The sequence below is a fragment of the Anser anser genome (assembly GCF_964211835.1).
Source record: "Anser anser genome assembly, chromosome: 10".
NCBI lineage: Eukaryota > Metazoa > Chordata > Aves > Anseriformes > Anatidae > Anser > Anser anser.
In genome coordinates this window covers 10,054,270-10,069,592 of record NC_139730.1, presented here as the reverse complement: position 1 = coordinate 10,069,592, position 15,323 = coordinate 10,054,270, and the positions used below count along the sequence as shown (strand labels likewise).

The window sequence follows — 15,323 nt, the reverse complement described above, 5'->3', positions numbered from 1 at the left end:
ATTCAATATATAAAAGCTGCTTTTGAAAAGCTGTTTACAGATAAGCCCCTACTTCTAAGAAAAATAGTGATGTTTACAACTTTGCTGAAACAGTGGAGGCTGAAAGACCAGCCTTCTACAGGATGTGTGTGCCGGAGCTATTTTCTCATTTTTAAGACTGTCATTAACAGAGACTTGATTGTACCAGTAGCAGCTGGAAGGGCCACTCCCTCCAGAACCTTTCCTCTACTGGGCAAGGTAGCAGAGCTTTTCAGTAGCTTGACTACAGCCTTTACTCGGTGGTCAGTTGTGATTTGAGGTGCTAGTAGATCCAGGAAAATGCTAGTGCACTAGCTATGTGCGCTCTGAAAATGATCACCCCCTGCAGTTAGGTTCTTCAATCTGCTAGAAAAGAGGAGGAAAGAAAACAATATCTTACTAAACATCTGCTATGCCATCATAAACTTCAGTGTGGTATTCTGAAGGAGTAAAATTATTCTGTTAAATGTCCCGTAGAAGGATAATCATTATTGGAAAACAATGTTTGACTTATGACATGTCTCAGTTCATCTGTCCTGGGAGCTATCCATTGTACGTACACATCTGCTCCTGTACACCCACACAGGATGGGAAGATATTCCTCCACAGGAAGGTCTTCCGTTCCCTCAGTATGCAGGTGGTATGTATTGGCAAATCGCATATGGTGGATGTGGTAGCCAAGTTCCCAGAGTAATGCACACATAGTGAAGCAATTCACTCAACTTCAGCTGTTTGAATGAGAAAACAAGATGGGTGACTAGGAATATAATCATATGGCCCATCTTTCAGTGCGATACCTATTTTAGCACTTGTACTTGCTACTGGTCTCATTTGAAATACAGACCATATTGAGAGGGTTAAAGACCATCAATGAGATCAGTAGCAGAGAAGACACGTGATACTTGGAATATTAAAAAAATAAAAAAAAAAAAAAAAGCCCACCAAAACAAAATGCAGTGCATTTAAGAGGACTTCGTATTTTTTATTATTCCAAAACACTAGACAATGTGTTGCCTTTGAATTGCAGGTGTTCTACAGTATTCTCTAGTCTGTATTTTTTGTTATGTTTATTGAATGTCTTTCTGTAATCACCTGGATCATTTTAAAATTGCTTAATGAAATTTTTCTGCTGGTTGTGGAAAATGGGTGAAAAGGCTGTAGTCTTTAATCTATACTGATTAGGACAGGCATCCCATTCTGAATTAGCAGTTTCTATTTTCATTTTGTCTGACTTGCTCAGCTGTGTCTTTTAACATTTCAGCAATTCCAGTTCATTCAGAGGATTTATTCCATTATTTCCAGGAGCAGATCCTGTGTTTTTCTCACCTCGGTAAGAGCCCTTTCCCCTTCACCATATCAGTCCTCTAGCATTACTGTACACATCATTTAGAAGAACAAAAATGAGTCATTAAACTAACGACCATTAGTCTTAACAGTTGCCGTTGAACAGATGACTGTAGTGCCTGCCACGTGAGCCTTCAGTCGCTCTGTTTTTTCTGCCACTAGGGCATAGTTATCAAAGTAGTGGCTTGTTAGGAAGTATACACATGAAATACTCCCAGTTAAAGCTAGTAGATAGTGTGACCCAGAAGGGGACAATCTTCAGATTAGTGGTAGGTCCTTTTTCATATTTGGTCTTTTCATATTTGGAGCCTTTGCTTTTTAGGGTGTTTCTGCTTCTTTATGCTATCTGTTTTTGTTCATTTATTGACCTCGTTTCAGTCAGCATTTTTCTTTTCAATGCTGGACCACGTGTCTGACTAAATACAACACAATTAAAACCTTGCCCTGCTTGAGATGCGTTCAGTGGCAAGAGACATAAAAAGACAAAGAACACTTGGAGAACAACTGCTTCCCTTCCTCAAAAAGATTAAGAGGAAATGAGAAAGAGAATGGATCAGGATAACGAGACTGGCCTTAGTGGACTGAGGGAGCAGAGTTAAGCTGAGAAGTAAATATGAGGCTGAGTAAGTTAAATATGGAACATTGTGGAAGCATGCTTGGAAAAGTGAGTTGCAGCATTTGAACGCTGGGTCTGGGTAAGGGAAAGCATTTCAACAGCAAAAGATTTGCTGGGGATGACAAAGAGAATGAAACTTAATAACAATAAACTCAATGATAGATGAGAGGAAAAAAAAGTCTTACTGGGAAGTAGCATGCTTTGTCTGGTGGTTGGTGTATCAGTATCAGTATTTTTACCATCAGCAAAGCATAAAAAGCTTAAAAGATCTGGAGTATTTGCAAAATGTATTTGAGACTTAGAGGCTGCGTGCTGTGAACAGTTTCTTTCGGGAATTTCTCTTTAAAATCCTGCTGAAACAGGTGGGCACACGTGGAGGGCGCTTGGCTGAAAGGCATTCACCTCACGTGCCTTATTAATAGCCTTAAACCAACATTCCTACAGCAGAGCCATGACCATTTAACTGCTTCCTTATTGTGAAAATGTGCCTGACCCAGTCAGTGTGCAAGGCTGCTCAGTCCATAAACCCTGCAAAGAGACTTATTGCAATGGAGAGAGAAGGGTAGGTGAAGAACTGGGTTAATATCATTAAAATTATCAGAAGCGGTGGAAAATTAAGAGTGGAAAAATCATGTTTTCCTCTCCATGTGCTAGACACATTCATGTGGTGAGCTGGTGTAAATGGCAGGTTAGCCTGAGTGAACATCTGGCTGGGGCATTCTTTACAGTCTAATTTCTTTCAGGTGAGAAAGGATTCATCTGTTAGACGTAACAGAGGAAAACCATTTTCATTATTTACACCTTTATTCAGGGTGGTCTGTCTTTGCAACTAGAGTTTTGGGACCCCCCTGCCCCTTTTGAAGATGTGTTAACAAGATGGTAGCAGGGGCTTTCAGTGCTCCTCTGAAAAGAGATGGATAAGAGAGCCTGGACTAACGCTGTCCTTTCTTCCATGGGGTGGCAGTGCCTGAAGTGAGTTTTTAAGTATTTGGTCATTCACTGGTGATGTTAGGCCACCACACACCACCTGAATTGTCCTTTCCCATCTTGAATGGGCAAAAGGGAGAAAAGAATTTCTAATAATAAAGGACATTATGACATAGCAGGAAAAAACAAACAAACAAAAAACTATAAGCTTGTCCAAAGGCCTGCAGAGGAAGCTGGGCAAAGTAATATAGAGAATTTTAACAATGAAGTTCAACTAAATGTGGAAATAACGTATTAGGTATATTCCCTTTTCCTTGATACCTGTTAAAATTGTGACTGAAACTTTCTGAAAATGTTTCCTGTTTTAAAAAAAGGTGATGAACATGCCGGAGACAGTTCCTTGCCCAGTTCTATAGCCTGCGTCATGCAGGAGGTCATATTGATGCTTTGGGAATGTACCAGAGGAGTTCTGGCGCCACTGTGGTTGTTCTCCATTTACTTGAGTGATTTCACTCTTTTAATCTGGGTGTGCACAAGTCTTTACACAGCCTTATCTATGTGCATTTATTCTTTGTGGAAGTCACTGAAGTAGGTCAGCAAACACCGCTGATCAATAAAGATTGTTCACACGTCTTGTGTTTAGTCGTAGTTATTTTAGTATAGCTGAGTGACCTTTGTGGTATGACAAATACATTTTTTTTTTTTGAGGGATATTTATGTATTTATCCTACAGTAAACTGTTTTGACTTGCCTCTGAAGAGGATTCTTGACACCTTATACTTATATAGATGTGATTTTTCTTCCTGCTACCTGGATTATACCTGCTTATATGGTATTTGCTAGACTCTTTGAGGGTCTTATTCATTGAGAGGTTTTGTGATGGAAGATGTTTGTCAAAAACTTTCTATATTCCTAATCTGTCAAAATTCCTTAATTGCATGATCTTGTAGTTCTATTTCTGTTTTGGACAGCTTGATTTTCAATATAGTTGCACCAAAGATAGATTTTCCTTACTGAGGAAATTCTCCACTTCTTGGTGGCTGGGAGTTTGCCTGTGTTTCCAGGTCTGTTTCTGTTTTGAGAATTTGTAGTCATTTACAGTAGCAGAAAAACCTGACATATTGCGTTTACCTGTTTAATTCGTGGTAAACACCATGCTGTTGCTAATGACAATGATGAAAGAATGAAATGATGAAAAATTACTAGTGTTAAGACAGGCTTTTTTTTTTTTTTTGGTCTGGAATACTTGCCAATTTTCCCCTGCCACCTGAATCAGAAGCAGATGTACTGAGATTGAGTGCAGGGAGAGAACTCCCTGTCATTAGCAATGCAAGGCATGGCAATGCCCTGTGACACATAAAGGAGTCACTGCTCAGCCTTCCCCACATCACAGAAAGCCTCTGTTTTTATTTGCACTTGTGAACATCTTTCTTTAATATCAAGATTTTCAGTATTTAGCTCTGAATACTGAATATAGTGGTTTAGGATTCTTTTTCTCCCCTAAGTGCTGTGGTTTTAATACCATTCCATCGCCCCACACATTTCCCTTCTTTGTGCTTTCATTATGCAACAGGAATTCTTTTAAAAATCTGGATCCGCCACTAGTTCTAGCAGGTGTTTGGCTTCTGAGCGCCAGAGGTTTTTTCCTTACACAGCTTATAGATGAGAATTTCACGGCCCTTAGGCACAATTTCAACTGAAGTATATGAAATGCATGTTACTATGTCAGTTCAAATTATATCACTATTAAAGAAAAAAACTCTAAAGGAAATTAAATACAAATAATCACACTAACATAACATAACATTAATAACATTAAGGTTATAATTTAAATTAAAAAGAATCAGGAAAATCTGAGTCAGGAGTCCCATGTCATTCTTAGCCAGACTCTCTTGAGAGTAGCCATTGTAAAATGAGGATAATGACAACTTAGAGTAATATGAGATCTCTTGATGAATAGCACCATAATACTAGAGTATAGAAGAGCTAAGTAGATTTTCTCACTAGGTATAATATACTGCATATGAACAAAGTATTGCGTGAAGTTTTTATCCTACATTCTCTCATCATTAGCCTATTTATATGATAATGGCTAACTTTTTTTTCAGTATGTGACAATGTGTTAGGTCCCATTTTGTTCACATATAAATTGTGAATCTCTAGCCACCTGCACTACCTTGCTTGATGTGTTTAAACCTGCATGCAGACAGGTTAATCATGTCTAGCTGAGATATTGTTCCCTAAATCCTGGACCTGGCAGTCATGGCAGTGTGGGCACTTCTGTGTTGTGAAATGAAAACAAGGGGGCATTTTGCAAGTACTGAACAGAATTGCTCACAGAACAGTGCCATCATGTTTCAGCTGACCCAAATCCTTTATGTTGACTTTTAGGAGGCTTCCCATTTAGATCCAACTCCTAGTTACCTGGGAACATTCGTGCCTTTCTTACACCCTTTCCTTAGCATTACTAGAGTGATTGTCTAGTCCTACTGGGTGAGGGGATGAGAAGGAAGTCATCTGTTAGAAGAGGGTGATGTTGCCCTTGCTCTGTTGTTTTGTGCCACTTATCTCACTAGTAAAGGGTTAAGCACTTGCAGCCCTTAGCTTACTACAGACTCACTCATCCCATGTAGCCCACAATCGTGTTTTGTTTCTTTTTTTTTTTTTTGTTATTACTAAATGATCCTAATATCTGTTAGTGCATGGATTGCCAAAGCTATTAAGTTGTCTTGCTTGCCTCTCCATGACAGAGGCTCCTACTGCTCAATGAAGGAATTGTATGATATCCATTTTCTTGTTTCATTTTTTTCTTTAATCCTAAGGCAATATGAGCATCTTCATTCAGTGTATGTGTTGATTTTGTTAGGTTTTATAATTCTACTACCTCTGACAGTGATCCCACGTAACCTAAACTATGTTCCTTTCTTGCCTTCTGTAAATAAATCTGCTGATCCTAAAGGATTATGCTTTCAGTCTCCTTCAGCGTGTCACTGAAGGAGACATATGGGCAGGCTGCAGTCATGTGTCCATAGAAAAACAAGCAAGATTGTCTGCTTCCTGCAAAGGAGTCCATTCAACTGGTAGCAACCTGTCAGTTTAGCAAGAAAAAAAAAAAAAAGCTTTCACTGCACAGTGGTCATGATAAAGGAAGCTTTAACATAGATTAAAAATACTACAGATTATCCTGTTTTCCTTGCTAAGGAAACTGGCAGTATTTTTGTAGCATATTTTTTTTCTATGTAGACCAGAAAGACCCTTAGAGACCTTCAGGAGTTCCATGTGAATATGCTCCAATAATGCTAAAAGCACTTGATTTATGACAAGAATTTTGCCAATTATTAGGCTAATAAATAAAGAATAAAAGGTGGGTTTTGTTCGGAATAGTGTTGAACATATGGTGAAAGGAGGGATAAAAACTTTTAGAAGCCTTCAGTTAACTCCGTCTTGCTTGCAAGACTTTAAAAAGATGGATTAATGAAAGTTTTGTCACACTTCTAAATTTTTTAACAAGATGTTCTTCACTTCCACTGTTTTTGGCATGAAGGTGTGTTCCATCAAGAGGATTCTAGTACCTTCAATCTTTAAAAAAAAAAAAAAAAAGTGAAATTGTCCTTTTACCCACTCCTCCTGCTCCCTCAAAGCACCAAGCCCCAGCAAATGTGCAGGTAGAATTTTCTTTCACCATTCAAAGTTGTTAGCATTTTGTGTTAACGTGAGCCAGTGCTTTAAGATAAATGGTTGAACAAGACATTTATATAAAACCAGTAAACAAGCAAAGAAACAGAAAAATGTGATAGACTAGTCAAGCTGCATATTCAGGAGATACAAGTTCAAGAACGAATCACTTTCCCTCAATACAGCAGGTACAGTCCCTGTTCACCTCACTGCCAGCAGCCTCTCAACACTGATGCCACTGATGTTATTTAATGCAGCTTCTTAGCATCTGTAAGGAGACAGAAAATAGACATCACACTGTGCTGGGCTTATAAATCGTGTCACCGCTGTGGCAGGGAATCAGGGGACAGGAATTAAAATTACTTTTTTCGCTGTTACTTAATTTCCTCTCTTCCTACTGGTAAATCCATGTCTTTTCAAACCTTTTTTCATGTTCTAAAGAATAGGCTTGTTGTACCCTTTCTGTATATGTAACTGTACTCTCACTGGTAATAGTAATATCCAGACTTTATAGCATAAGTTTTATCCATATGCTATAAAATTGCTTTTAAACTGGCTCTAAATATTGTTGTGCCCATTCCCCCAAAGGCTAAACTGAAGGCTCAGGAAATAACGGGGCATTGCATACTTTGAAAGCAGAGTCTGATCCACAGTCACTAACTTTCTGACAATACTTGAAAATTAATTACTTCAGGGTCATCTTATTTAAGAGTGCTAATATTTCTCCTTATATACTTATTTTATTATCTCCTAATATTTCTCACATTGGCTTTTGTTTACGCAAAGCCAAATAGCACTGAGTAGCTGATAGCAAGTGTTATATTGCAAGAGTTGTCCTGCTGCAGATGTATTTGGGCCCTGGTTCTGTAAGGCTGTTGGTGTGTGCATTGCCGTTTATATCACTGGGAGCAACTTCAGGCTGATAGCACAGCTCTTTCAAAATCAAATATTAGGCATATCAATCCTGCAGAAAGAGGACGGTCTGCCTAATGCAGCATAGAAGGAACTTCATTGGAGGAGGGAAAACTCTGGGTTTCATATTTCTTTTGGAAACATGAAGCAGAGTTGATATTTAAGCTGGGTTTTGAGACTAAATGAGATTTTAGCTAAATAGTACTGCAGTCTTTCAGTGACAAGTTTAATCCCTTAGCCAGACCATAGAAAGAGAAAACATAAGTAGTTGTTGATAAATATCCAAAAGCTTAATCACTAGTATAAATCTAACAAGGTAAAGAAAGATTTTCAAAATGTGTCGATCTCTGTCTCTAGCCCAACTTGTGACAAAGAAAATGTATTTACATTTAATCAAGAGAAAATTTGGTAAAATAGCTTTATGGAAAGACTGAGAGATAGTGTCTTAATTTAAAACCAAAATGATCTCCGTTACCCCTCTTGTGTTTGCTTTAAGTTGTACAAACCTACATCATGAAAAAGGCTTAGATTAGGCAAAATATTTTGCTTTGAGGACACGATCTTGAGCACATTCAAGTTGGGAATGACTCAGATCCTCAAGCGGTTGCAGGATGGGCTTGTTTGGAGCAGCGGAAATGGTGTGGGCAACTGTTTTCTTCACTGTCATAAATAGTTACCTGATGCAAAATGCTTATGAATTCTTTCACTTAACTTTGTACGTATTTTCAAGTTACAGACACGTTTTCCTAAGCTTGTTTTATCTCTACGTATTCTAAACAAATCTCTAATGACAGATGGTGAGACGAAAAATCATTTGATTTGTGCTTAAATCAGGCAGTCCTGAAGTCTGCCTTTAACTAGCAGACCAGTGCATGCATAGACGTGAAAACAGCTGTTGAGTCACACTTGAGATCTGTCTTTGGAAGAACTTCTGGTTCAGCTTCGAGGTTGTCTCATCTCAGTTGTGACTTCCCTGATGAACCTTGGCAGCCACATTCCGAGTTGCAGGGGTTCTTCTATGAAGAACTGCTTCGTTTTCATCAGTTCAGCAGCTTAGCAAGTGTCTTTTGAGTCCTTTCTTTTTTCTTAAAAAAAAAAAAAAAAAAGTTTATATTTTAATTCTGGTTTGAAATGTTGGTGTCTTAGTTTAATATTAATTACTATTTTAAATAATTGGCCTGGTCTACAGAAAAGCTGAACTGCTGGCAGATTCTGTGGAAACTCAGCTCACTTCCAGGGTCTTTAAATGTTTCATAGCATATAGCATTAGGAAGTTGTTTTTGTAAATCTTGACCATAACAAAAGCTAATCTAAATCTTACTAGATATTTATTCATCAGCATTGCTTGCTCTGGCAATATCTGAAGCTTTGAAATATTGGTGTGACTTTGTTTATCTGCTAACATACTTCTTCATCTAGTGATGAGACTGGACGGCTATATTCCATCTAACATTTTTTATACCGGAGTCCTTGAAAATCCATTAAACTGAACTGCTACTTAGCCTGCATATTAGTTCCCTGGGGCGGAAATCATGCTACAGCAGCTTAGACAGAAACTTAACATGAGGAATTAAATTGGAAGGCATACATTTTGGTATATGATTGGACTTGCCATGCATATTAATCTGATGAACATGTAAATACAAGTTATTAAGAATACACATGCAATTTCTCATTTGCTTCTTCTCCCATCTTTTTCCCTAAAATGAGGATTTTGGAAATTAATACTTTGAAGACCATGACTAATTTTCCCCTTCCAACAAGAGCTACTAAAAGAGCCACAAATGCACTCTTCTGGTTTTCTGTTACAGAATTTACCTTGGGAAGATAGTGCAATTGCACATAACTATAAAGCTCAAGGTCACTGGACATTTATCTTTTGTCTGTTCCCCTTCTTAAAAAAGAGATACTGAGGCAGTTTCAGGAACAGTGTGGTATTTTGTCATCTTTGGCATTTAAGATGGATCATTTTGAACTTTTTTTCATTATTCTGTTTATGCTCCCTATTTTTAGCAAGCACACAGGCTTTGTTAGGGAAAGAGTGATTTAAGTCCAGGTAATACTAATTTGCACTAGGTGTACATAAAAGCATAGTTCTTATTTTACCTCTTAATGTGTTTTTTGGTCCCAAGAAACTCAAAAAATAAAATTATTACATCTGAAATATAAGTGTTTTATTTCTAATTATGTACAAGACATTTCTTTGAGACATTTGGTCTCCATTTTCTCATCTTCTAGACCTTCATCACTGAGCAGAAAGCTATATTTCTAAAGCTTCTCTTGTTTATATATAATTAGGGAACACATTTTCCAGTCTTCTGGTGGCTATGATTAAATAGAATAGTGGCATGTTATTATGATGTTCAGTTGAACTTTGCAATATCCTTTATGTCAAATGATCCCCAAGTATTGTAGACTAAACTACAATTTCCAATTTATCTGAAATTACAATAACAATTCAAATCCTTGGATGAAATTCTTAATCTGTACCTTGGAAGGAATGACCAGTGGTTAAACATATTTTTTTATAGTCACAGGAAAACTCTACCTTTTAGTGTTTGCTCTGATTTGATAATTTCAAGTGAGTTGGATGTTAGTTAATATAAATATATTATTTATATATATATATAATATTAATATAAATATATTATATAATGTTCATATATTATATATATTTATATAATAATTTATATAATGTTTATATAATATTATTGTTTATAATAATATTTTTATATTTATATAATATAATATTTATATAATTATATATATATTAATATAAACCTATTAATAGTTAATATAAATCCAGGATACCAAGGAGGGACAACAAAAGAAAAAGTGTTCTAATAAGGTTCCTTTTGGATGAAAAAATCAGAAGATGTGCACTGGCAGCAAACCTAATGTACTTCAGTCACTAGTGGATAGTCTGTGGGATTGACTAGAGCTAGTTGCTAGCTTAAAAATAAATAAAATAAATTAAAAAAAAAAACAAAACAAACAAACAAAACTCCTCCAAATAGTGTTGTGTGAGTATTTGGTGCTGGCCACTGTTTTGACCTACGGATTCAGTTCATGGCACTAGACCATGCTACTTAATATTCACATTGGCTTGGAAGCTCTCAGTAACCATTCCTCTCTTATTTGCAGTAATAAAACATAAAATCCTTGAATCCAGCAACTTCACCTTCTGAAGATGCTTCTATTCAGAGTAGCGCATAGAGCAATGACATCGGGCAGCAGTAAAAATGACAACAGGCAAGTCTCGGTGGAGGGAGATTTAAAAACCAGAGACTTGGATATCAACTGTTCATTTTGTCTTCTGCAATTGAAAGTGGAAGAGTAATTTAATCTTTAAGCACTCAGGTGGGGAGTGATGAGTGAGGAAGTAATCACAGCCTGAGATCAAAGATGTGCTCAGAGCATAAGCCTTTGAATAGGCACAGTGCCATTTTACACTTCCCAGAACCTACATACATTATCTACGTATCAGGATATTTCTCCTTGATCACATAGGTAGAATGATGTAGGATGGAAGACTTTTTTTTTTTTTTTTTTTTCAGTTTCTGACTAATAAGAAACATGTTCTGACTAACTGGTACCCGGAAAAGTTTTCAAACACCAATTTATCTGTTTATCTGCATTAATTTTAATAGATTTTATGTAGCGAGTATTACCTGGTTTAACTACATTATCACCTTCTTTCTTCATCTCTAATAAGATCATGGAATCGTAAAGCTGTTTTAAAATGCCTGTTCTAAATCTTAACTGTACTTGTAATTTCACACATTTAACTTGAAGCTATTAACATTAAACTGGCCATGAAGAGAGTTAAAACACTAGCATGAAATATAATTGTTTTCTGAAACTTGCAGTCTTTAGTTTAAAACATAAATTTATATCAGATTAGCTAAATCATTCAGAGATGATCCCAAATACACTATAAAACCACAGACTGTTGAAATGAGAATTACTTTTAGGCAAAAGTACCCATAGAAATATAAAAGGCTCACAAGGAACATTGATAGACTCCTCAGTGGGGAATAAAGCGGACCAAATGGAAACAGTGCATTTTGTGTTCAGTACAATGTATGAATGGAAGTGTATTGGAGAGGTTCAGACAGTAAAAATGCAGCTTACTTGAAAGTGCCTATACCTAGAGGGGAAAAATATTTTTATGCTATTTTGAGTTGATTCAAAAGAATTATTTGAGAAAGTTATGATTTTGTTAACAAACTTCTTGATTTAGGTTGTGCATTAGCTGTATTTACTTGGATCCAAAATCCACTTGCCACGCAACTCAGTGCATTCTTAATATTTTTCTGCTTTCAGTTGAATGTTTTGCTGCATTTCTCCTTCACTTTAGTAATACTAGGTAGGTAGCGGTACCTCTTGTTGCACTTAGACCAGTTTCCACTATAACCTCAGGTGTAACCTCATAAAAAATTCACCTTTTTTCATTGAGTTTTTCCATGCTTGAAAGCCAGATCTTGCCTTAATCTAGCAAGCATTCTTCTACTTCCCTAGTGACTAGCCATTCATTAGCTTTTGATTAAAAACAAGTTGAATGTGTGTTCATGTGTGTGGGATAAACCCTTGTTTTTTCATGTAATATTTATTAAATCATTATTTCAGCTTCAAATGTTGGCATCTTTTATATTCAGAGCATAATACTGATGAATGTCCAAAGACTTTCTATTTTAAATATTTACCTTATAAAGATGAGAAGCACAAACCAGTTAATCACTGCATATCCTACTGGCAAATTTGTTTATGGGAAATCAAGCAGCAGTATGATATACATTTTTCTAAGAAGTGTGGTAGAGTAATATGGATTCTTTTCTGTTCTTGAGTTCGACAGCTCTTTCCAAAATATTATTATAAATTGCTAACATTTAGTACTACTCTTTTCCAAAGTATTTTACAAATATAAACTAAACTTTACAATACACTATTAATACAGGTCACTTGATGTTGTAATTGTTTTACACCTGGGGAAACTGAGGTAGAAATGTCAAGTAGTTTAACTCAGGCCACTTGAGATTTAGAATGCATATCTCTTATCCATTAGCCCTGTACTGAAATCATAGGATTACATCATTGCCATATTCCCTCATATAGGATCTATCGATAGTCCATTGAAACCAGTGGGGAAAAATGCCAGATTATGTCAGCCAGTTTCACGTCTGGGTTACACTTAACATGTCAAAGCCTGCGTGAGCTGCAGCCAGGTTGGATTCAGCATGAAGTGCAACAGTGGACCTCTCTTAGTTACTTTATGGGGAAACTATTGTTATCAAATGCAGATTTTTTTCTTTTCTTTTCTTTTCTTTTTTTTTTTTTTGTAATTTACTTCTGCATAGATAAAGTCAGTTGGCTACAGTATAAAAGTGAGACCACTAGTATAACAGACTTTAGAGAAAATGTCATGACAACACAATGTGAACATGAATTACTATTATGCAGGCCTGGTGAAAAAATCCTCTTTAAAATCTTCTTCAGTCCAGCAAGCTAAAGTGTGACCTTTTACCCTAGTCTAGACGTGTCCTTTGCAAGCTATTTCTAGTTTATATGAAGATTGCTCAATTTAGAACAAGTATGTTAATTTAATGCTTGTCACGAATGATGGGGTTTACAGTCTGAGAAGCTGACAGCTATTTCTTTGCAGAACAGAGTAAGCAACAGCAATGTTAAGTTTCTCCAGACCCACACTGAGAATGACATGGCATCTGTTTTTTATGAGATAAGTTGTGAGCTTCAGAAAGTGAATTCCCTGCACAAGAGAGGCACTACAGAAGCTCTTGCCTTCCTTTTCCACTACGAACTGGTTGAACTACATAGATTGTTTTTGAAATCTCTAGTTATCTGGCAATGAGGTTATACTCCTGTTGTTTGGTACAGTTCTAGCCAACAGTCTGGAAACTGGTTGATGGCAACTGTAAGCTTTCCTGTAAAATTATTGCATATGTCAAAATATAAGAACAGTTTAATTAAACTCCATTTGTTAAGTTGACTTGTTGGTAAATGTCCAGCTGTAACTTGTACAGTTCAGTCTTTTTCTTCCCTAAAAGGTTTTAACCTCTTGGAAGGTAACTTTCATCTTCTTGCCCTTCCCACTCTTCCCTTATCCCAGCTGGATCCAGTACCCTTCTTTCAAAAGACGATTGCTCATTTTCTCTTGTATGCAAACCAATTAGCTTTTCAGGGTAGAGCTGCTGCCTGATAGTAGGAATGAGGACGTTAAGTGTCCATGCAGTACAATTGCTATGTGGCTGGGCTGTCTTAGACCAACAGTGCAATGACAGCATATTCAAGCAGCATGTCTTCAGCATGTCTAGCATATTCAAAGAGTATTATGGTTCCTGAAAATCCATGGATCAGACCATGGACCTTTGCCTAACAAGGGCGTAGGTGTCAGCCAACTTGGAGATAGTGGCTCTGATTCAGACAGAATTAGCTCTTCTGGAGCTCAAAATGGGCCTGTATTCCTCTCCTGGCCTGTTCTCAAGCACTGTTCACCAATTGCGCATGACTTACAGAACTTATACGGACCACTGTCTGGTGTTCAATTCAGTCATTTCCCTCTCCCACCATCCAATTTATTCTTTGCAACAATATTTTCCTGCAGGACAGGAAAGTAATTCAGTGTCATGGGCTCACAGGTGACCCTACTTTGAGGGGGCTGGTCTATCTGAACTCCCAAAGTGTCTTCTAAACTATAATTCTCTTTTTGTGCTTTCCTGTAAGAATAGACATGCTGTATTTAACTAAAAACCCATTATTGTCTGCAAGTTTGTCAGCCAGTCTAGTGAAGCATGTAACCAAAAAGAAATCATAACTTGATGTTGCTTTTTCGGTGTGTTTTTTCACTGTCTTTCAGCTGTGGTAATTGATAAGCCAGAGATATTATCTTTAATAAGTGGTTCTGCTACCAATGCATTTGTTTGTTTTTGGATCCCTGTAAGCATTTGTTAAATCCTTGTGACAGACCTCAGGAGCAAAGTATCCGCCCTGAAATACCGTGCCTTAAAAACACAAAACATTTTACTCAGATCATGTCTGTTCATTGTAACTATATGTATAGTTTAAAATCTTGAGTAGTGTCTGTAATAGCTGTAACATGACCTTTCTGAATCTCTTACAGACAAGAGCAGAGCAGTCCCAAGGTGCATACTTCTTGCCTGAATTTGCGCTTTCTCCACAAGGGAGTTTTCTTGAGGATACCACAGGGGAACAATTCCTCACTTACCGTTACGATGACCAGGTCAGTATGCCATATGTGGAAATGACAGAGATTGTCACATTCATGTAACTCTGAGATATATATTACTGTAAATTAAGAAACAGTGTCTGGTATCTTTTGAAGATGCATCAAACTTACAGCAAAATGAATAATACACTATAGCAAAATGAAATTGAAGTTGTGAAAATAATAGGCCAAAACCACTTGTGGAAAAAGTTTATGGGATGTGATAGAGATGAAAGCAACAATATTTTAGTTATGTGTTAATAGATGTTTATAGTTAGTATTGTAAAATGTGTAGAATTAGAATTTACTGTTGTTTCTGTGAATTGTTTGACCTATTCTTAATTGTTTTATTTCATGGATAAATCAGTGTAAGGCAGATCTTGCATTTTCTAGCTTGTGAAAAGTCAGCAAATTTTGTCAGTTCATGAAGTTTTCAGAAGGGAAGGTTGAGTGAATTATAAACAAATTCAAAGTGGAATAATGGATGAAGCACAGTGTTTAGAAAGCAACAAATTATGTATTTTAAAGTTAAAGATCTTTAATGCTTTCTCCAGACCCATTGAAACATTGTTAAACATGGAATATAGA

General features: G+C 36.7%; 1 protein-coding gene across 12 annotated transcripts in view; it reads left to right on the top strand.

Moving 5' to 3' along the window:
* The window catches only part of ADAMTSL3 (ADAMTS like 3), a 200,663-nt gene that overhangs the window by 27,757 nt on the left and 157,583 nt on the right, over positions 1 to 15,323 (top strand). For all 12 annotated transcript variants that reach the window (XR_014588478.1, XM_083849612.1, XM_083849611.1 and 9 more), the window contains exon 3: positions 14,631 to 14,750. Coding sequence is in view for 11 of the 12 variants with exons in the window: in XM_083849612.1 (XP_083705738.1) it covers positions 14,631 to 14,750 (120 nt within the window). In the remaining variant the exon portion in view is untranslated. The remainder of the gene's footprint in view (positions 1 to 14,630; positions 14,751 to 15,323) is intronic.